This window comes from Pristiophorus japonicus, chromosome 22 (assembly GCF_044704955.1).
Source record: "Pristiophorus japonicus isolate sPriJap1 chromosome 22, sPriJap1.hap1, whole genome shotgun sequence".
NCBI lineage: Eukaryota > Metazoa > Chordata > Chondrichthyes > Pristiophoridae > Pristiophorus > Pristiophorus japonicus.
Window position 1 is genome coordinate 63,954,867 of NC_091998.1, and position 22,348 is coordinate 63,977,214.

General features: G+C 47.6%; 1 protein-coding gene across 1 annotated transcript in view; it reads left to right on the top strand.

Moving 5' to 3' along the window:
* The first annotated feature begins 12,535 nt into the window (after positions 1–12,535).
* LOC139235110 (rab11 family-interacting protein 1-like) overlaps positions 12,536–22,348 on the top strand; it is a 61,281-nt gene continuing 51,468 nt past the window's right edge. Inside the window, exons 1-2 of the mRNA XM_070866280.1 lie at positions 12,536–12,597; positions 13,891–14,264. Coding sequence (XP_070722381.1) covers positions 13,915–14,264 — 350 coding nt within the window. The 5' untranslated portion in view covers positions 12,536–12,597; positions 13,891–13,914. The remainder of the gene's footprint in view (positions 12,598–13,890; positions 14,265–22,348) is intronic.

Sequence of the window (22,348 nt, forward strand, 5' to 3'; positions counted from 1 at the left end):
GGGTGATGAGGTATCGGGACTGTCGGGAGAAGTAACAACACTCTCACGAGAAATGGGAACACTGTCAGTGAAGATGAGGGAGGGAATATCTCAGTCAGCCGATACACTGTCGGTGAACATGAGGGAGGGAATGTCGCAGGTAGCTGATACACTGTCAGGGCACATGAGGGAGGGAATGTCGGGGTTAGTTGCTGCAATAAGGGAACATGCCCAGACCCCGCGCCCATTGACAGAATCAACTACCACTCCCACTCCAATCCCCAGACCAGCTTCTGAAGAGGCCCAAGCCGGGCCTTCCACATTACCACCTGCCCCTGCCCCCATCAAGAAGTGCACATTACATACATAAGAACATAAGAACATAAGAATTAGGAACAGGAGTAGGCCATCTAGCCCCTCGAGCCTGCTCTGCCATTCAACAAGATCATGGCTGATCTGGCCGTGGACTCAGCTCCACTTACCCGCCCGCTCCCCATAACCCTTAATTCCCTTATTGGTTAAAAATCTATCTATCTGTGATTTGAATACATTCAATGAGCTAGCCTCAACTGCTTCCTTGGGCAGAGAATTCCACAGATTCACAACCCTCTGGGAGAAGAAATTCCTTCTCAACTCGGTTTTAAATTGGCTCCCCCGTATTTTGAGGCTGTGCCCCCTAGTTCTAGTCTCCCCGACCAGTGGAAACAACCTCTCTGCCTCTATCTTGTCTATCCCTTTCATTATTTTAAATGTTTCTATAAGATCACCCCTCATCCTTCTGAACTCCAACGAGTAAAGACCCAGTCTACTCAATCTATCATCATAAGGTAACCCCCTCATCTCCGGAATCAGCCTAGTGAATCGTCTCTGTACCCACTCCAAAGCCAGTATATCCTTCCTTAAGAAAGGTGACCAAAACTGCACGCCTCACTAATACCCTGTATAGTTACAGCAGGACCTCCCTGCTTTTGTACTCCATCCCTCTCGCAATGAAGGCCAACATTACCCGAGATGCTGGAAAGAATAAGCTTGGTACCAACCCGAGAAACACTGTGCCACCGCCTGCGGGCAGGGGTGGAGTCACCAAGACCAAATGCAGCGGGCGGTCTTAGAATAAGGTGGGGGAGAGATGGGTGCAGCCTTTCTTTGCTGCTGTTGTTGTTGTTATTATTGTTATTAATGTAACTGTTCTCAAATTAAAAGTTTTTTGTAAGTTATGTAAATTTACAAGTTTAAAAGTTCGTAAGTGATTGTAACTGAAAACTTTAAAGTTTGACACAAGAATATTTTTATTAAGGTTAAGTTAAATACAAACAAATGTTTGCTAAACTTTTGAATAAAATATATTTTATATTATAACTGAATCATTTTCATTATTTGTTCCATTATTAACACAACTTTTTGAAGTAAAGAAGAATCATTTTCATTACTTGTTCCTTTAGCACAACACAACATTACGGAACAGGGTCAAACAGTAAGCATGGTCCATTTTGAATAGTTGCCGCTGATGGCTGCTCCCAGGGTATCTCGCATCAACTGACATGATGCGATGCATGTCGTCACACACGAGCTGCACATTAATGGAGTGGAAGCCTTTTCTGTTCCTGTGCATCTCGGAATCCTCCAAAGGTGCTCGCAAGGCGAAGTGGGTACAATCAATGCAGCCCTGTACCTTTGGGAAACCTGCAATCCTGGAGAAGCACACAGCCCTTTCACGCATTGCCTGGGCAGTCATGGGGAACTTTATGTAGTCACATAGTGCAGCAGTCACCTGCCGAATGCAGATAGGTATTGCACCTGTACTTCATTGGTTGCAAAGTGCTTTGGGACGTCCACTGGTCGTGAAAGGCGTTATACAAATGCAAGTCTTTCTTTAAAATCTACCTCTTTGACCAAGTTTTTGGTCATCTGCCCGAATAGCTCCTTTTTTTTAAAAATGTATTCGTTTATGGGATGTGGGCATCGCTGGCAAGGCCAGCATTTATTGCCCATCCCTTATTACTCTTGAGAAGGTGGAGGTGAGCCGCCATTTCAGAGGGTAGTTAAGAGTTGACCACATTGCTGTGGGTCTGGAGTCATATATAGGCCAGACCGGGTAAGGGCGGCAGATTTCCTTCCCTAAAGGACATTAATGAACCAATTGGGTTTTTACAACAATCCGATAGTTTCATGTCACCATTACTGACACTGGCTTTTTATAATATGTGGCTCGATGTCACAGTTTGTCTGATTATACTCCTGTGAAGTGCCATAGGACGAGTTACTATGTTAAAGGTGCTGTATAAATTGTTGTTTGGGCAATAAGGTTCTTCAAATGGACCATTTAATAGCAAAGGAGCAGCAAGGCGGAATGGTAGCATAATGGTTAGATTACAGGACTAGTAATCCAGAGTCCTGGACTAATGACCCAGAAACATGAATTCCAATCCCACCACGGCAGCTGGGGAATTTAAATTCAAAATAATTAAGTAGATCTGGAATAAAAAGCTGTATCAGTAATGGTGACTCTAATGTATTTGCTTCATGGATTCTTTGCTTAATCATCCATTAGGTTCACAACTGCATACCTCGTCGTGGATGACCCAATTGACTGGGGTTTTATTGAGTCTTGTGAACATCACGTGACTCACAATGCAACAGCTGTACAACTATTTTAATTATAATCATTGTGCCCCTTTTTGTAAGGCACCAAAACCCAATTAATTAACAAATTAACAAATAAACATTAAAGGAAACCTTGACACATCAAATTAAAATTTTGTAATGATGTATTCCAGTCCCTCCGGAGCCCACCTTTCGCGGAAGGCTGTGAGCGTACCAGTGGACACCACGTGCTCCATCTCCAGGGACACCCCGGCTGCGGAAGAGAGGCAGGCAGTCGGGCTGAATGACCCCCTCAACGGCGCACTGCCTGGACTGGTTGATGGCCACCTTGCAACTGCTCTAGAACTATTTTTGGTGCAAAACAAGAAATCAAGTACTCCTTGACTAAAACCGACAAATTACCCAATAAAAGTTTTTAACAATAAACGGTCATAGAAACATAGAAACATAGAAAATAGGTGCATGAGTAGGCCATTCGGCCCTTCGAGCCTGCACGACCATTCAATAAGATCATGGCTGATCATTCACCTCAGTACCTCTCTCCTGCTTTCTCTCCATACCCCTTGATTCCTTTAGCTGTAAGGGCCATATCTAACTCCCCCTTGAATATATCCAATGAACTAGCATCAACAACTCTCTGCGGTAGGGAATTTCACAGGTTAATAACTCTCTGAGTGAAGAAGTTTCTCCTCATCTCAGTCCTAAATGGCTTACCCCTTATCCTTAGACTATGTCCTCTGGTTCTGGACTTCCCCAACATCGGGAACATTCTTCTTGCATCTAACCTGTCCAGTCCTGTCAGAATTTTATATGTTTCTATGAGATCCCCTCTCATCCTTCTAAACTCCAGTGAATACAGGCCCAGTCAATCCAGTCTCTCCTCATATGTCAGTCCTGCCATCCCGGGAATCAGTCTGGTGAACCTTCACTGCACTCCCTCAATAGCAAGAACGTCCTTCCTCAGATTAGGAGACCAAAACTGAACACAATATTCCAGGTGAGGCCTCACTAAGGCCCTGTACAACTGCAGTAAGACCTCCCTGATCCTATACTCAAATTCCCTAGCTATGAAGGCCAACATACCATTTGCCTTCTTCACCGTCTGCTGTACCTGCATGCCAACTTTCAATGACTGATGTACCATGACACCCAGGTCTCGCTGCACCTCCCCTTTTCCTAATCTGTCACCATTCAGATAATATTCTGCCTTCGTGTTTTTGCCACCAAAGTGGATAACCTCACATTTATCCACATTATACTGCATCTGCAACGTGTTTGCCCATTCACCTAACCTGTCCAAGTCACCCTGCAGCCTTTTAGCGTCCTCTTCACAGCTCACACTGCCACCCAGCTTAGTGTCATCTGCAAACTTGGAGATATTACACTTAATTCCCTCATCCAAATCGTTAATGTATATTGTAAATAGCTGGGGTCCCAGCATTGAGCCCTGTGGCACTCCACTAGTCACTGCCTGCCATTCTGAAAAGGACCCATTTATCCCGACTCTCTGCTTCCTGTCTGCCAACCAGTTCTCTATCCACGTCAGTACATTACCCCCATGCCATGTGCTTTAATTTTGCACACTATTCTCTTGTGTGGGACCTTGTCAAAAGCCTTTTGAAAGTCCAAATACACCACATCCACTGGTTCTCCCTTGTCCACTTTACCACTTACATCCTCAAAAAATTCTAGAAGATTTGTCAAACAGGATTTCCCTTTCATAAATCCATGCTGACTTGGGCCGATCCCATCACCGCTTTCCGAATGTGCTGCTATTTCATCTTTAATAACTGATTCCAACATTTTCCCCACTACTGATGTCAGGCTAACCAGTCTATAATTACCCATTTTCTCTCTCTCTCCATTCTTAAAAAGTGGTGTTACATTAGCTACCCTCCAGTCCATAGGAACCGATTCAGAGTCGATAGACTGTTGGAAAATGATCACCAATGTATCCACTATTTCTAGGGCTACTTCCTTAAGTACTCTGGGATGCAGACTATCAGGCCCCAGGGATTTATTGGCCTTCAATCCCATCAATTTCCCTAACACCATTTCCTGCCTAATAAGGATTTCCTTCAGTTCCTCCTTCTCACTAGACCCTCGGTCCCGTAGTATTTCCGGAAGGTTATTTGTGTTTTCCTCCGTGAAGACAGAACCAAAGTACTTGTTTAATTGGTCCGCCATTTCTTTGTTCCCCATTATAAATTCACCTGAATCTGACTGTAAGGGACCTACGTTTGTTTTCACTAATCTTTTTCTTTTCACATATCTATAGAAGCTTTTGCAGTCAGTTTTTATGTTGCCAGCAAGCTTCCTCTCATACTCTATTTTCCCCCTCCTAATTAAACCCTTTGTCCTCCTCTGCTGTATTTCAAAATTCTCCCAGTCCTCAGGTTTGCTGCTTTTTCTGGCCAATTTATGTGCCTCTTCCTTGGATTTAACACTATCCTTAATTTCCCTTGTTAGCCACGGTTGAGCCACCTTCCCCGTTTTATTTTTACTCCAGACAGGGATGTACAATTGTTGAAGTTCATCCATGTGATCTTTAAATGTTTGCCATTGCCTATCCACCATCAACCCTTTAAGTATCACTCACTAGTTTATTCTAGCCAATTCATGTCTCATACCATCAAAATTACCTTTCCTAAGTTCAGGACCCCAGTCTCTGACTTAACTGTGTCACTCTCCATTTTAATAAAGAATTCTACCATATTATGGTCACTCTTCCCCAAGGGGCCTCGCACAACAAGATTGCTAATTAGTCCTTTCTCATTACACATCACCCAGTATAGGGTGACCAGCCTCTAGTTGGTTCCTCGACATATTGGTCTAGAAACCATCCCTAATACACTGCAGGAAATCCTCCTCCACAGTATTGCTACCAGTTAGGTTAGCCCAGTGAATGTGTAGATTAAAGTCGTCCATGATTACTGCTGTACCTTTATTGCACGCATCCCTAATTTCTTGTTTGATGCTGTCCCCAACCTCACGACTACTGTTTGGTGGTCTGTACACAACTCCCACTAGCGTTTTCTGCCCCTTGATATTCCGTAGCTCAAATTAAAATGTGGTTGCCGGGGGTGATGATGCACTCCAGTCCCTCTGGTGAGCATCCTCACAGTTGCATACATTAGAGCGACCATGAAACTACTGGCTTGTCGTAACAACTCATCTGTTTCACGAATGTCCTTTCGGGAAGGAAATTTGCTGTCCTTACCCGGTCTGGGCCTGTATGTGATTCCAGGCCCACATGTGGTTGACTTTTAACTGCCCTCCGAGATGGCCTAGCAAGCCACACAGTTCGAGAAGGCGGCTTCTTAGGGGCAATTAGGGATGGGCAATAAATGCCGGCCATGTCGACGATGCCTGCATCTCTTGAATGAATATTTGTTTTAAAAACCTCTGCACCCCAGCACACAAAGGGTGCAATCCGCCTTCTGCCGCTGATTCACGTCTGAGCTCAAGTTTCAGGGAAAACCAGTTTGGAGACTGCAAGGTGACTCAGCTGGTTTTGAGAAATCGAAGGAGGAAGTGATACCGAGAAGGCTGGGACATTAATATTATAGTTTCCACTGCCTCCCTCGCAATGTAGCGTGTTTCAGGGAAGTGGAACCTCTGCTCTAATTGCAGGTGAGCTGAGCGCTCACTTTCTATTGTAACCGGCTGCTGGCCATGCATCAGCTAACCAAACATTACCAGCGTTTACCACATCCAAACCAAATGGGGAACTGCAATAGAGCAAGGCAGGGATTGAGTTCCGATCATTTCTGAGGAAGAATTCTCCTTGGCACGATACTGACGACAGAATATAAAACACAGCAAAGCCTCACAAAGTAGCAGAGAAGCTAAGACCTTGTGGTTCGGGAACTCCAAGCTTGCTTAACAAAAGTCTTTGTAGATTGTTTTTTTATTCATTCACAGGATATGGGCGTCGCTGACAAGGCCGGCATTTACTGCCCATCCCTAATCACCCCTTGAGAAGGTGGTGGTGAGCCGCCTTCTTGAACCGCTGCAGTCCGTGTGGTGAAGGTGCTCCCACAGTGCTGTTAGGGAGGGAGTTCCAGGATTGTGACCCAGCGACGATGAAGGAACGGCGATAGGGAGAGAGGGGAGAAGAGAGAGAGAACGGGAGGGGGGAGAGAGAGAGAGAGAGAGATAGAAATAGGAGAGATAGAGAGCGGAGCAGAGAGAGAGTCAGTGCGAGAGGGAGGGGTTAGTGAGAGAGGGGCAGATAGAGACTGGGAGAGAGAGGGGACTGAGGAGAGGGGATCGGAGGGAAGGGGAGAGGAGGTGAGGAAGCTGTGGAGGGGTGGGGTAAAGGGCACGGAGAGCACATTGGGCTGGCAGAAGGAAGTGATCCAGATCAAAGGTGGGGGGGTTTTGAGAGCGAGAACGTGATTCAGTTGGTAAGATGTTCTTCCAACCCCAACCCCTTTACACCCGCACCGCACTCTCTCTCTCCTCCGCCTACGCCTGGTTGTTTCTAGCAAGTCTCGGTGCATGTATGGCAAGTGACATCATTGGACTGGACGAAATCCAGAAGTGACGACATTGTCACTATTCACTTCATACCCAATAAACTGGTTAACAATCCATGACCCATGCACAATGCCCCATCTATGGCGGGGTGGGTGGAGGGGCGGGGTGGGTGGAGGGGCGGGGTGGGGGGGGGGCAGGTCAGGAACTTGTTGGGGGGAGAAGGTCATGAATCCATGGGGGAGTAACTTGGGCAGGGCAGGGGTAGGAGGTCAGGAACGTGGAGGGGTGGGCGCAGGAACTTCTTTGGGGGATGGGAGAAGGAGGAACAGCCTGTCTGTTCCAAGTGAACTCTGTTCTGTCTGGAGTCGGCAGTCAGAATGGCTCGAATTACACTTTGCAAAGAGAAACTGCTGGGCTTGTCTTATCTTCCAAGGGAACCAGTCAGCAATCAAGACCTGTCATCAAGGGGCCCCAATGAGAGCTTTAGGTGTTGCAAATTAACACGTCCAAAAAGTTAGAGATGTAACTGGTTTTAAGCAAGTACAGAGGCAGAGAAAGTGAGTGGGAGAGGGAAAACAAAGGGGAAGGTCTATGATAGGGTGGAAAGCAGGAGAGATGATGGTGCAAGACAAAAGGAGATGGTCATGGGACACGTAAAGAAACAAAAGATGGGTCCAGAGGAGCTGAATACGGCAACAGTAGAATCATTACCAGGAGCTGCTTTAACTCCAGAAGCCAGTATTCGAATAACAGTGTCTCAGAACCTGACCTAAACAAGTGCGAGTACGGAAACCCATTCAGCCGCTGTCGTTCTCTCCAATGGTTGTACTGACAAAGTTCAAACATAACTCCTGACAATCATAACTTAGCAACTTCCATCAGAGCTCACATGGCAGAACATAATCGGGAGTATCAGGGCACAAAGCTAGGCTTTTGTCCTCTCGCACGCAGGCGGTGAGGTATTCAAGTTTGAGGCCCCAGGAGGAGCTTTCAAGGCAGATTATCATTCCTGCACAGAGGCTGGGGGAGGAGCCAGTAGCGTTCATGTTGTTTCTGCATTATCAAAGATGGTAAGAGGGATTAAAGAGACAGAGCGCAACTCGTGTTTGCTTTGCACGACTGAAAATGGTGGAGCAGATATTGTGGTCACATAACAACAGGCTCGGTTCTTGACTGTTGAAGGTGATGTGACGTTTCAATGACCCATTGCAGTTTCTCCAAGAGTTCGAAGGTTTTGAGGGAGGTGTCCTCCCGAAGTATTTACAACTGAGAGTTACTGCTTTCAATTTCTGAAATTCTTCAATTTCAACAATTGTTGTAACAATTGTGGCGAATTTGGGCAACTGTGTACAGACCCTGGGCTCATTCACCATTCCTAAAAAATCATTTTCTTCTCTCAAAACTCACACCCTAAACTCTTAATTAGGAATTGATTCCATTCTTGTTTATCATTAGTCACTGCACTAGCTGGCAGGTCATTCAATAAAAATTATTGATTTGAAAGAAAAGAAATGCATGGATTTATATAGCGCCTTTCACGACCACCGGCGCTTTACAGCCAATGAAGTACTTTTGGAGTGTAGTCGCTGTTGTAATGTGGGAAACGCGACAGCCAATTTGCGCACAGCAAGCTCCCACACACAGCAATGTGACAATGACCAGATAATCTGTTTTTTGTTAAGTTGATTGAGGGATAAATATTGGCCCCAGGACACCGGGGATAACTCCCCTGTTCTTCTTCGAAATAGTGTTGTGGGATCTTGTACGTCCACCTGAGAGAGCAGACAGGGCCTCGGTTTAACATCTCATCCAAAAGACGGCACCTCCGACAGTGCAGCACTCCCCCAGCACTGCACCTCCGACAGTGCAGCACTCCCCCAGCACTGCACTGGGAGTGTCAGCCTAGATATTTGTGCTCAAGTGCCCGGAGTAGGACTCAAACCCGCAACCTCCTGGCTCAGAAGCGAGAGTGTCACACTAAGCCACAGCTGACACTTCCATCAGAACTGAGCTTTGGGGGAACTCTTTGTTTTCAGGCTGATTTTCAAGAAACAAGAAGCATTGCCCTTCTCACATACATTGCTGATTCTCAAACTGCTCTGTTTGCTCATTTGTTACATCGTTCAGAAGCCCTATAATATATTTACGTGTGCATAGTGATATAATGATACAAACTTGTTATTTTAGCAGTACGAATCATGAGGTACATTATAATCACATTGTCAGCTGGACTCAGTTGGGAGCAGTGTTGCTATTGGTTCAGAAGATTGCAGAGTTGAGCAGCTCAGCAAGATTTGAGAAAATGACCTGGTTCCAAGCTCGCTACTTAGGTTTTGGGTGTGTCTGCTAAGCTGACATTCCAGTGCAGTGCTGAGTGCTGCAGTGTTGATGGTGCTATGTGTCTAGGCTCAGGACAGGCTGGTGGAGGACCTTTGTCTCGCTGATGTTTAGCATAAGGCCCATGCTTTTGTACGCCTCGGTAAATACGTCGACTATATCTTGGAGCTCAGCCTCAAAATGTGCGCGGACGCAGGCGTTGTCCGTGTACTGTAGCTCGACGACAGAGGTTGGGGTGGTCTTGGACCTGGCCTGGAGACGGCGAAGGTTGAACAGGTTCCCACTGGTTCTGTAGTTTAGTTCCACTCCAGCAGGGAGCTTGTTGACTGTGAGGTGGAGTATGGCCCGAGAAAAGAGCATGCAGCAAACCAGTCCCACCCACCCCTTTCCTCAATGACTATCTGCCCCGCCCTGTGACAGAGACTGTGGTTCTTGTATTGGACTGTACAGCCACCTAAGAACTCATGCTAAGAGTGGAAGCAAGTATTCCGAGGGGCTGCCTAAGATGATGACCACTGTTGCCTCTGAGTCAGAAGGTTCACAGCCCTGCTCCAACACTTTGGGATGTCCTGAGGATATGAGAGGTGCTTTATAAACACAAGCCTTTCTTTCTCCTTTATCAAAGGAGCCCTTTCCATTGTCTACGTTCTTTTCAAGACCATTTCTTTCAAACCATTCTCTTCTCTTGAACTCACACTGTAATGTATGCCCCTGTGAGGATGCTCACAGGCTTTGTAGAGCTGTTGAGTTGGGAGTGGCTTAGCCAGTCATGTGATGTTCACAAGACTCAATAAAACCCCAGCCAGTTGGGTTCGGAGGATCCACGATGAGGCAGGTGGTTGTGAGCCTGGTGGATGAACTGGTAATGTGTAGTGTGATTGTTAAACCTTTGCTAATAAACCAACTAGTTCTTAATAGCAATGTGATGCTATGAATTCTTAAGCAATACTTGCGCTATCGATCTAACCTGTTTTGCTACAGCAATCGCTGTGGACAGTTGTTCTGTTTATTCAGTGGGACAAGGGTGAGTGGAGTGGGGGGGGGGCGGCCTTTGTGGGTGTGCTGGGCTCCTACAGAATCTCACACAGGGTAAAGTCACAAGAGTAGCCGCCCCATCACAAACACCCCCCAGCCTCCCTGTGGTTACTGAAAAGGCCCTCCTTATCCTGACAGTGGAATCATCAACCATGTTTCTGCTATTGGTTGAGTTACACAGCGGAATGCAGTCGATGTACAGCACAGAATGTACAGCACAGAAAAAGGCAGATCGACCCAACTGGTCTAAATGTGCCAGCATTTGTGCTCCACACGAGCACACACATCTGCAGTTGGCTGGACCACGCAGTGGCAGAACAATATCCTCTGGGCTGAGCCAAGAGCATGCCAAAACAAAATAAATAATAAATTGCAACAGGGTTCAGAAGTTAGAGTACTGGGATTAGAATTCTGATGTGACAGTGAGCTTGGTTCCAGAAAGTTTATCACTGAATAAATGAAAGAAAAAGAAAGACTTGCATTTAGATGGCATCTTTCATGAACACCGGATGTCTCATAAGAACAAAAGAAATAGGAGCAGGAGTCGGCCATTCGGCCCCTTGAGCCTGCTCCGCCATTCAATAAGATCATGGCTGATCTGATCATGGACTCAGCTCCACTTCCCCACCCGCTCCCCATAACCCTCCACTCCCTTGTCGCTCAAAAATCTGTCTATCTCCACCTTAAATATATTCAATGACCCAGCCTCCACAGCTCTCTGGGGCAGAGAATTCCACAGATTTACAACCCTCTGAGAGAAGAGAAACCTCCTCATTTCCGTTTTAAATGGGCGACCCCTTATGCTGAGACTATAGTGTCCCCCTATAAGTGGAAATATCCTCTCTGCCAAAGCCCTTTACAGAAAACGAGGTACTTTTTGGGATGAAGTCACTGTTGTAATGTAGGAAATGCGGCAGCCAATTTGCGCACAGCAAGCTCCCACACACAGCAATGTGATAATGACCGGATAATCTGTTTTTAGTGATGTTGATTGAGGGATAAATATTGGCCAGGACACCTGGGAGAACTCCCCTGCTCTTCTTTCAAATAATGCTGTGGGATCTTTTACAGCCATCTGAGAGCATACGGGGCCTCGGTTTAATGTCTCATCTGAAAGACAGCACCTCCGACAGTGCGGTGCTCCCTCAGTACTGCCCCTCCGACAGTGCGGCGCTCCCTCAGTACTGCACCTCCGACAGTGCGGCGCTCCCTCAGTACTGCCCCTCCGACAGTGCTGCGCTCCCTCAGTACTGCCCCTCCGACAGTGCGGCGCTCCCTCAGTACTGCCCCTCCGACTGTGCGGCGCTCCCTCAGTACTGCCCCTCCGACAGTGCGCCGCTCCCTCAGTACTGCCCCTCCGACAGTGCGCCGCTCCCTCAGTACTGCCCCTCCGACAGTGCGCCGCTCCCCCAGTACTGCCCCTCCGACAGTGCGGCGCTCCCTCAGTACTGCCCCTCCGACAGTGCGGCGCTCCCTCAGTACTGCCCCTCCGACAGTGCGGCGCTCCCCCAGTACTGCCCCTCCGACAGTGCGGCGCTCCCTCAGTACTGCCCCTCCGACAGTGCGGCGCTCCCTCAGTACTGCCCCTCCGACAGTGCGGCGCTCCCTCAGTACTGCCCCTCCGACAGTGCGGCGCTCCCTCAGTACTGCCCCTCCGACAGTGCGCCGCTCCCCCAGCACTGCACTGGGAGCGTCAGCCTAGATTTTTGTGCTCAAGCGCCTGGAGTGGGTCATCCAAAACTGACATTGTGATCAAGTTCTGTATAGTTAATGTTACAGTTAGCCTGCTGTGTTGGAAAAATCTCTCTTGACAGCAAAACTCCCCAATGTTCATCGCCCAACCCCCAATTTTGGGATGATTGTAGGTGCCCCATGACATCATCCGAGTTGCTGCACAACAGAGCGGATTGGGCCCCGCCCCTCGGCGATGAGGTCAGCTGATTGACGTGGCAGGGAACCAATGAGAGCTGGCGGGCGCGGTGATGGGCAGGCGGGCGGACCAGTGAGCGCGGAACGGGGGCGGAGCGGCGGCTGCGGGGTCTCTTTTTGTGAAGTCAGGTGGCTTCAATGTAGCCAGGTGGGCAAAGGCGCATCGCAGCGCAGCGGGGCGGCCAGGTGAGAGAGCCCAGCGCAGCCCAGCCCAGCCCAGCCCAGGCCGGGGTAAGTGTGCAGGCAGGCGGAGGAGGTGAGGATCGCGGTCCCTCGCCGGCTCCAAACTTTAGTCGGATGGTTTAGGTTTCCAGGCAGGGTTCTGTGGTGGCGCCTCCATTAGTTGTTGGGGGAATTGTTTTAAAGTTGTTTTAACATTTTGAAACATTGTTGTAAAATTATTTTAGCATTAAAACATTACTTTAAAATTGTTTTAACATTAAAATATTAACATTTAAAATGTTACTTTAATATTTTAGCATTAAAATATTTTAACATGAAAATATTGCTTTAACATTAAAATATTAACAATTTTTAAAGTAATGTTTTAATGTTAAAACAATATTTTAATGTTCACATTAAAACATTACTTTAAAATTGTTAAAATATTGTTTTAACATTAAAACTTTGCTTTAGTTTGTCTAACATTGTTTTTAAAACTAGTTTTAAAGTAGGTCTTGCTGGCTCATTGCTGGGGAATGCTCTGAGGAAGTCCGTGCTGTGTTTTCCAAGGCTGGAGACTGTGTACATAGGAACACCGGAACAGGGGTAGGCCATTCGGCCCCTTGAGCCTGTTCTGTTGTTCAATGAGATCATGGCTGATCTGTGACCTAACTCCATAGACCTGTCTTTGGCCCATATCCCTTAATACCTCTGGTTAACAGAAATCAATCTCTGATTTAAAATTAACAATTGAGCTAGCGTCAATTGCTGTTTGCGGAAGAGAGTTCCAAACCTCTACCACCCTTTGTGTGTAGAAGTGTTTCCTAATTTCACTCAAAAGTCTGGCTCTAATTTTCAGACTGCCCCCTAGTCCTAGAATCTCCAAACGGTAGAAATAGTTTCTCTCTATCTACCCTATCTGTTCCCCTTAATATCTTGAAAACATCGATCAAATCCCACCCCCCCCCCCATAACCGTCTAAATTTGAGGGAACACAGCAATACTTTGTGTAATTGCTCCTTGTAACTTAACCCTTGAAGTTAGAGTAAACCTATGCTGCACTCCCTCCAAGGCCGAAGGTATGGTGTATTACTTGCAGCACTCCAGGTGTGGTCTAACCAGGGTTTTGTGGCGGAGCAGGCTCGAGGGGCTAATGGCCTACTCCTCCTGCTCCTATTTCTTATGTTCTTGTGTAAATGGGATTAGGCCGGATAGCTCATATTTGGGCTGGCAGAGACACTATAGGCCGAATGGCCTCCCACTGTGTTGTATATTGCAATGATTTATATGAGCACCTTGATGCCAGCAGTTCTTCACTTTAATTTTTTTTGTTAAAAATATCTTGGTTCTTTTTGGGTGCAGTGTGTTTTGCTCGGAGGACCCAGGATGTCTTTGCTGGAACAGAGTCAGAAATGGTATCCGACCCACGTCAAGGTGGTGGTGATCCAGGCCCGGGGCCTGCGGAGCAAAGGCAAGGATGGCACCAACGATGCCTACGCCATCATGCAGCTGGGCAAGGAGAAGTACTCCAGCTCGGTGACCGAGAAGAGCACCGAGCCCCTGTGGCGGGAGGAGGCCGAGTTCGAGCTGCCCCTCCTGCAGCAGGCCAGTCGGGAGAAGTGCACCCTGTACCTGATGGTCATGCACCGAGCCCTGGTTGGGTTGGACAAGTTCCTGGGGCAGGCAGCCATCAACCTGAGCGAGCTGTATGACAGCAAGACCAGGAACAAAGTGGGGTAAGTCGCTATCTTTTTATATTGACTGAAAGAGACTGCATTTATATAGCGCCTTCCCCGACCACCAAACATTCCAAAGTGATTTAAAGCCAATTAATTTTTTTTTAATAAAGAGTATGGTCACTGTTGTAATGTGGGAAACGCAGCAGCCAATTTGAGCAAAGCAAGTTCCCACACAGCATTGTGGTGATGATCAGTCAAATAATCTGTTTTTGTTTTGTTGATTGAGGGATAAATATTGGCCTCAGGACACCGGGGATAACTCCCCTGTTCCTCTTCCAAATAGTGCTATGGGATCTTTTACCTGAGGGAGCTCACGGGGCCTCGGTTTAACGTCTCATCCGAAAGACGGCACCTCCGACAGTGCGGCACACCCTCAGCACTGCACTGGGAGTGTCAGCCTGGATTTATGTGCTCAAGTCCCTGGAGTGGGACTTGAACCCGCAACCTGCTGCCCACTGAGCCCCGGCTGACGTGTATATATTCTCTCTATTTGCAGGGTGTTCTGACTGAGTTCGATCAAATACGTTTTCAGCTATTTGATGCATTTGACAGATTCTTGTTCCGTCATGGTTTGCCACTTGGATCTTGTATAGGCAGAACTTCCAACAGTCAAACTACTGTGCTATCTTGCAATTTTATATATGTCTCCAAAAACCTACTGGTGTGAAAAATTCATGTACTTGTGTCACAAGTTTAATCTGTCGAGTTTGTAGTTGAGGTTTTTGAGTTATCTCTTCTACGTTTGCAGAAGCCTCAGCTGGTCACCAGTGCAGTGTTAATGGTTACAGAAAAGGAAGTGAATGCAAACACAGGAAGTTACACACTGCTTCGCTTGTTAATGCACGTTTATATTTAGGAATACTTCAGCCAGCTCTGGGCACTGTACTCTATATGCAGAACGTAACTCTGAAAGGTTGCAGAATGTGGTGGTTGATATTTTTTTTTTAACTGGGGCAGCCTGTGTCAAGGCCAGTGATTTAGGACACCCGCAGTGGATCACACAGTTGAGGGAACACCAAGCCTTTAGGGACGTGCACTGTCTTTGATGTCGAACCTGCTGATTTTATCAGAACCAGAGCTGTTTGGGATCTTAACCAGGCTTTAAAAACACAACAGAAGTTGTCCTTCAAAAATCTTTAATGAATGCACATTTCTGGTGGGCTGTAGAAAATAAATAGTGAAGACAAGAGCTGCATTTATATGATGCCTTTTAATGTAGTAAAATATCCCAAGGGGCCTCACAGGACTGTTATCAAAACAAATTTAACATCGGGCCACACAATGAAACATGAGAAAAAAAGACTTGCATTTGTATAGCATCTTTCACGACCTTCGGACGTCCCAAAATGCCTTACAGCCAATGAAGTACTTTATGAAGTGTAGCCACTGTTGTAATGTGGGAAATGCGACAACCAATTTGCACGCAACAAACTTCCGCAAACAGCAATGTGCTAATGAGCAGGTAATGTGCTTTTTTTTTGTTATGTTGATTGAGGGATAAATATTGGCCAGGACACCGGGGATAACTCCCCTGCTGTTCTGCAAAATAGTATCATGGGATCGTTTACATCCACCTGAGAGGGCAGACGGGGCCTCGGTTTAATGGTACCTCCGGCAGTGCAGCACTCCCTCAGCTCTGCATTGGAGTGTCGGCCTAGATTTTTGTGCTCCAGTCCTGGAGTGGGATTTGAACCCACAACCTTCTGACTCAGGCTAGAATGCTACCCACTGAGCCACAGCTGACACTGTCAGGTGACTGAAAGTTTGCTCAAAGGGGTAGGTTTTGAGGGGCGTTTTAAAGGAGGAGAGAGACGGAGAGGGAATTCCAGAGCTTGGGGCCTAGGCAGCTGTTGACACGGCCGCCAATGGTGGAGCGATTTTAAAATGGGGGATACGCAAGAGGCCAGAATTGGAGGAGCGCAGATATCTTGGAGGGTTGTGGGTGCTGGAGGACGTTATAGAGATGGGAGGGGAGAGGCCATGAAGGGATTTGAATACAAGGATGGGAATTTGACACCGAGCCACACAATGAGATATTAGGGCAAGTGATAAAGCTTGGTCAAGAGTTGGGCTTTAAGGAGCATCTTCAAGGAGGAGAGATCACAAAGTATTTATAGCACAGAAACAGGCCATTAGGCTCAACTGGTCTATGCTGGTGTTTATGCTCCACTCGAGCCTCCTCCCACCCGTCTCTGAACCCCATCAGATAACCTTCTATCCCTTTCCCCTTCATGTGTTTATCTAGCCTCCCCTTGAATGCATCCATGATATTTGCCTCCACTACACCCCTGTGGGAGCGAGTTGCACACTGAATTTCCTACTGGATTTATTAGTGACTTTTTAGGGACCCTAGTTCTGGTCTAGTTTAGAGGGAATTCTAGAGTTTTGTACCTTGGCAGCTGAAGACTCCGCTGCCAATCATGAGGCGATGGGAAATCAGGGATGTAGGAGAGGCCAGAGGAGTGCCATGTTTGCACTGAATCCAGATTGTGCAAGCCTGGTACAGTGAGGTGACGGGCATTTGATTGGTGTGATGGTTTAATAGTCCTGTTGTCGTCATCATTATCATAGGCAGTCCCTCAGAATCGAGGAAGACTTGCTTCCACTCCTGAAATGAGTCCTTAGGTGGCTGAACAGTCCAATATGAGAACCACAGTCTCTGTCACAAGTGGGACAGATAGTCGTTGAGGGAAAGGGAGGGTGGGGAGCCTCGTTTGTCGCACGCTCTTTCCGCTGCCTGCGCTTGGCTTCTGCATGCTCTCGGCGACGAGACTTGGTGCTCAGCGCCCTCCCGGATGCACTTCCTCCACTTAGGGCGGTCTTGGGCCAGGGACTCCCAGGTGTCGGTGGGGATGTTGCACTTTATCACGGAGGCTTTGAGGGTGTCCTTGTAGCGTTTCCGCTGCCCAACTTTGGCTCGTTTGCCGTGAAGGAGTTCCGAGTAGAGCGCTTGCTTTGGGAGTCTCGTACGGACAATGTGGCCTGCCCAGTGGAGCTGATCGAGTGTGGTCATACAGGGTCTTTATCTCCATCTTGTAGCAGGCTCCAATTTGTGTGTTTGTGTGTGTGTGTTTGTGTGTGGACTGCCTAGGTGGACTTGCAGTTCCACCCCTCCAAACACCAGCAATGGAAGGGGTATGGTGAGAAAGCAGGAATGGGGTACTGAAGTTGCATGTTCAGCCATGAACTCATTGAATGGTGGTGCAGGCTAGAAGGGCCGAATGGCCTACTCCTGCACCTATTTTCTATGTTTCTATGTTTCTAAGTGTCATGTAGGCAGCATGAGCAGATCAGGTGATGTGGGCCTAGCGGAAAGTAACTACACACAGGTGTGGTGTATAGATGGTTTAACCAGGCAGACCGTGAGGGTTAGTTATCAAACATAAGAATTAGGCACAGGCCATTCGGCCCCTCGAGCCTGCTCCGCCATTCAATAAGATCATGGCTGATCTTCTACCTCAACTCCACTTTCCTGCACTATCCCCATATCCCTTGATTCCTGTAATATCCAAAAATCTCGATCTCTGTCTTGAATATACTCAAAGACTGAGCCTCCACAGCCCTCTGGGGGCAAGAATTCCAAAGATTCTCCACCCTCTGAGTGAAGAAATTTCTCCATCTAGTCCTAAATGGCCGACCCCTTATCCTGAGACTGTGACCCCTGGTTCTAGACTCCCCAGCCCGGGGGAAAACATCCTCCCCGCATCTACCCTGGCAACAGCAAATACACGAACATTGTAGTTAACATGCTCCCAGTAACGTGAGCCCGGTCTGGTGTGCACAATCCTTTCCTACATGAGGCTTGCATTGGAGTCCGATCCAGTGGGATGCAAGTCCGATCCTGTCTCGCATCTGTGCCAAAACGGTCTCAATCCAGCTTCAAGGGGGTGTGAGCCAAAAGGACAAATTACTAAATTGCCAATCTCACTGCTCTGTGTCCACAAGCCATTCTGGTGTGGGTAAACGGGCTTGATAACTTGTTTAGTAGGGGTGCGTGTTTGGAGTAAATGAATATTGCCGGGGTCACAGCGCAGGGAGCTTGAGTAAAGAAAGCAGAGCTCATGTCTTTCATTCGCTCGTTCTGGGTGAGTTTCAAAGAGTGTTTTGCATGGCAACATTTCAGCAAGGCTCTTCTCTGCTATAAAGGGTGTGACGAGGATTGGTATCGGTGGTATACTTTTATTCTGGAAGAGTTCCATGCTGAGTTTAAATTGTTGTGTGTGCTGGAAAGTTGTAGGCTGGAACCTCCCTGAAAGACAAACACAACATGGAATTTGTAACTTGTGCACAAAGTGAATTGCTAACACGAGCTGGTGAATCGTTCCTTCAATACTTTTTTCACAACGTTGCATCTTATTTTTTTTTATAGTGCCTCTCATTTCCTCTGGACGTCCCAAAACGCTTTGCAACAAATTACTTTGGCCCTGATTTTGAGGTTGGAGGCGTATCTCCGGAGCGCACCTCCGACCCGTGAAATATTTCTGATCTTCCCTCCTGGCTCCACCACTAAGGAGGGTTTGGGTCTAGGGTCTCCGGGCTTACAGGCTCCGGGGTACAGGGGGCCCAGCAGTGTTCCTGGGATCACATGGGCCAGGTCCTCCAATGAGAAAGGAGGATTCCATTGCTGTCATTTTCAAACCGAATCTGCTGATGACATGTAATGGAATTCCCAGATAATGAAAGAATTTGTACAACTCTAATAAAAATAAATGTGCTCATATTTTTAAATTTTAAAGTCCCTTCAAATACAGCAAATACAATAAAAAAAAATTAATTTTTTGAAAAATAATTTTAATCTGGGCCAAAATTTGCATAAAGTAATTAAGTGTTGTGCATAATTTTTAATTTAGGATTGATATTAATCCTTGCGCTGGTGTAAGCAGGCCTTACGCCTGCTTTTACCAGCTGTAGGGGAGTTTTGGGGCATTTGTTGGGCAGCAATTGCCAAATAGCCCAACTCTGCCAACGATTCTAGTCGGTGAGTATGATCTGCCAAGGCGTGTATCTTGCTTGATCGCAAGTTCCGGGTTTTCGGTCATGCACAGCAGATGCGAAAACCCGGAGCTTGCGGGGCCGTTCGGAAGGATTACAGCGGCGTACGTTTGTGCTGTCGTTGCGAGCACAAATTCCCAGCCTAAATTTTTGCCGGTTGGACTTCCCTTATCCAGGACCACCCCTCGTCTGGCATGATTCTGGTGGGCGGGGGCGCAGGCGCAGATTGTGGCCGACCTCCCTGCTGACACTTTGGGCCCACCCAGGGTACCGACCCTCCTTCTTCTCTTTTCCCCCCCCCCCCCCCCCCCCCGACCTTGGTCCACCTCTCTTTCCCCTCCCCCACCCTCGGGCTGACCTTCCTTTATCCGACAAAATCCCTTATTCGGATCAGGCCAGGTCCCGAGGGTGCCGGCTAAGGGAGGTTCAACCTGTACAATCACTTGTGTTGACAATGCAGCACCCTACTTTCACACCGCGTGTTCTCGCAAATCAATGGCCAGGCAGCCAGTGTTTATTTAATCAAGTAATATTGGGCAGAAGACCAAGGAATCCCTGCTTTTTGGGTAGTGGCCTTGGGTTTACTCTTCCGATAGTGCAGCACCTGGAGTATAAGAGTAGAGAAGTCTTGCTACAATTGTACGGGGGCTTGGTGTGGCCACACCTGGAGTACTGTGCACAGTTTGGGTCTCCTTATCTAAGGAAGGATGTACTTGCCTTGGAGGTGGTGCAACAGAGGTTCACCAGACTGATCCCTGGGATGAGAGGGGCTGTCTTGTGAGGAGAGATTGAGTAGATTGGGCCTATACTCTCTGGAGTTTAGAAGAATGAGGTGATCTCATTGAAACCTAAAAGATTCTGAGGGGGATTGACAGGGTAGATGCTGAGTGGTTGTTTCCCCCCGGGCTGGGGAGTCTAGAACCAGGGGTCACAGTCTCAGGATAAGGGGTCGGCCATTTAGGACTGAGATGAGGAGGAATTTCTTCACTAGGAGGGTGGTGAATCTTTGGAATTCTCTGCCCCAGAGGGCTGTGGAGGCTCAGTCTCTGAATATGTTCAAGGTTGAGATAGATAGATTTTTGGAGTCTAGGGGAATCAAGGGATATGGGGATCGGGCGGGAAAGTGGAGTTGAGGTCGCTGATCAGCCATGATCTCATTGAATGACGGAGCAGGTTCGAGGAGCTGACTGGCCTACTCCTGCTCCTAATTCTTATGTTCTGTTCCTAAGCACTCCCTCAGCACAGATGATGTGTTGTCGGCTGGACTTGAACTGCAACCCACCGAAATAAGAACTTTACCGTCAAACCCACGATGACTTTTGATGTAATTGCTGGATGATCACCGGTTGCTATCTTTTTTTCAGAATTTTAATTGCGGACAGTGGAGAAAAGAGCCAATCCTGTGTTGGGTCTCGACTTTACTGTGTTGGCCATGTTCCCTGGTGTGGCTTTGACTCCTGCCCCTGTGTTCAAACGCCTTGCCCCATTTACAACTCGGGACATTTCATGATGCTGGAGGCAGTATCTAATCACACTGCTATGTGAATGGGCTGGGCGTAACAACCTTGCAACACTCTTTGGGCCTGTAATTTGCGGCCCCTGTGCGCGGGTACAAGGTGCGTAAAGGCCACGCAAGTTCGGGGCGTTCACGTGCGAGACGTACGCGCGAAAACCCGGAACTTGCAATCTGTCAAGAATCCTCTAGATCGCATGTTTTTTGCCCCTTTAAAAACATTTACATTTATTTTTCAAAAAATTAGTTTTGTTTTAAATATTTAAATAGTATCTTAATTAATTTTAAATATGTAATTTTATAAAAATATTTATTTGTGTGCATGTATTTTTTTGGGGGGATTCCCGTTCATGCTTTTAGGGATTCCCGATAAATGGGAATCCCCTTCTGTCATCATTGGGCCGGCTCACGTGATCCCAGGGGTGCTCATGAACCGCCTGCGTTCCTAGGATACGTACACTTCTACTCGGGGAGCCCCAGGACCGCGAATCTCTAGGACCACCAGGTACGTGGATTGGAGGCATTTCCTCGCGGGAAGCCTCCAACTGCAAATTCAGGGCCTCTGTGTGCCTCCTGTATGGCTCTGAGACATGGACGATGTACAGTAGACACCTCAAGTCGCTGGAGAAATACCACCAACGATATCTCCAAGATCCTGCAAATCCCCTGAGAGGACAGACGCACCAACGTTAGTGTCCTCGACCAGGCCAACATCCCCAGCATTGAAGCACTGACCACACTCGATCAGCTCCGCTGGGCGGGCCACATCGTTCGCATGCCAGACACGAGACTCCCAAAGCAAGCGCTGTACTCTGAATTCCTTCACGGAAACCGAGCCAAAGGTGGGCAGAGGAAACGTTACCAGGACACCCTCAAAGCCTCCCTGATAAAGTGCAACATCCCCACTGACACCTGGGAGTCCCTGGCCCAAGACCGTCCTAGGTGGAGGAAGTGCATCCGGGAGGGCGCTGAGCACGAGTCTCATCGCTGAGAGCATGCAGAAATCAAGCGCAGGCAGCGGAAGGAGCGTGCGGAAAACCAATCCCCCACCCTTGCCCACAATGACTGTCGCACCTGTGACAGGGACTGTGGCTCTCGTATTGGACTGTACAGCCACCTAAGGACACATTCTAAGAGTCTTCCTCGATTTCCGAGGGACTGCCTATGATGATGATGATGATCACACACACACACTCACACCTCTCCTCCACTCACTCACACTCACTCACTCACTCCTATGTGTTTGCTAAAGAAGTCGCTCCTGCTGACTCCACCACCTCAAATTTGAGTTTGTTTTTAATCTGAGAGAGACATTTCTCCCTAATGGCAATTAACCATGCTTAATTGTGTGGCATCGTTAATATTGTCCACAACAGCCCGGGAGCATCTGATTGTAAAACGATTGCATTTTTGTGGCAATATCTTGGGAGTGCTCCACGGGACAGGGAGCGCCGAGAGCTCTAACCAGGCCGAGGGGAAACTTGGAAAGCTCAATCGAAGAATGTAAGAGGTTCTTGTCGGAAGGTTAGAGAGATTGGAAGTTGACCTGGTTTGGGGAGGGATTTGCAAAGAGCAC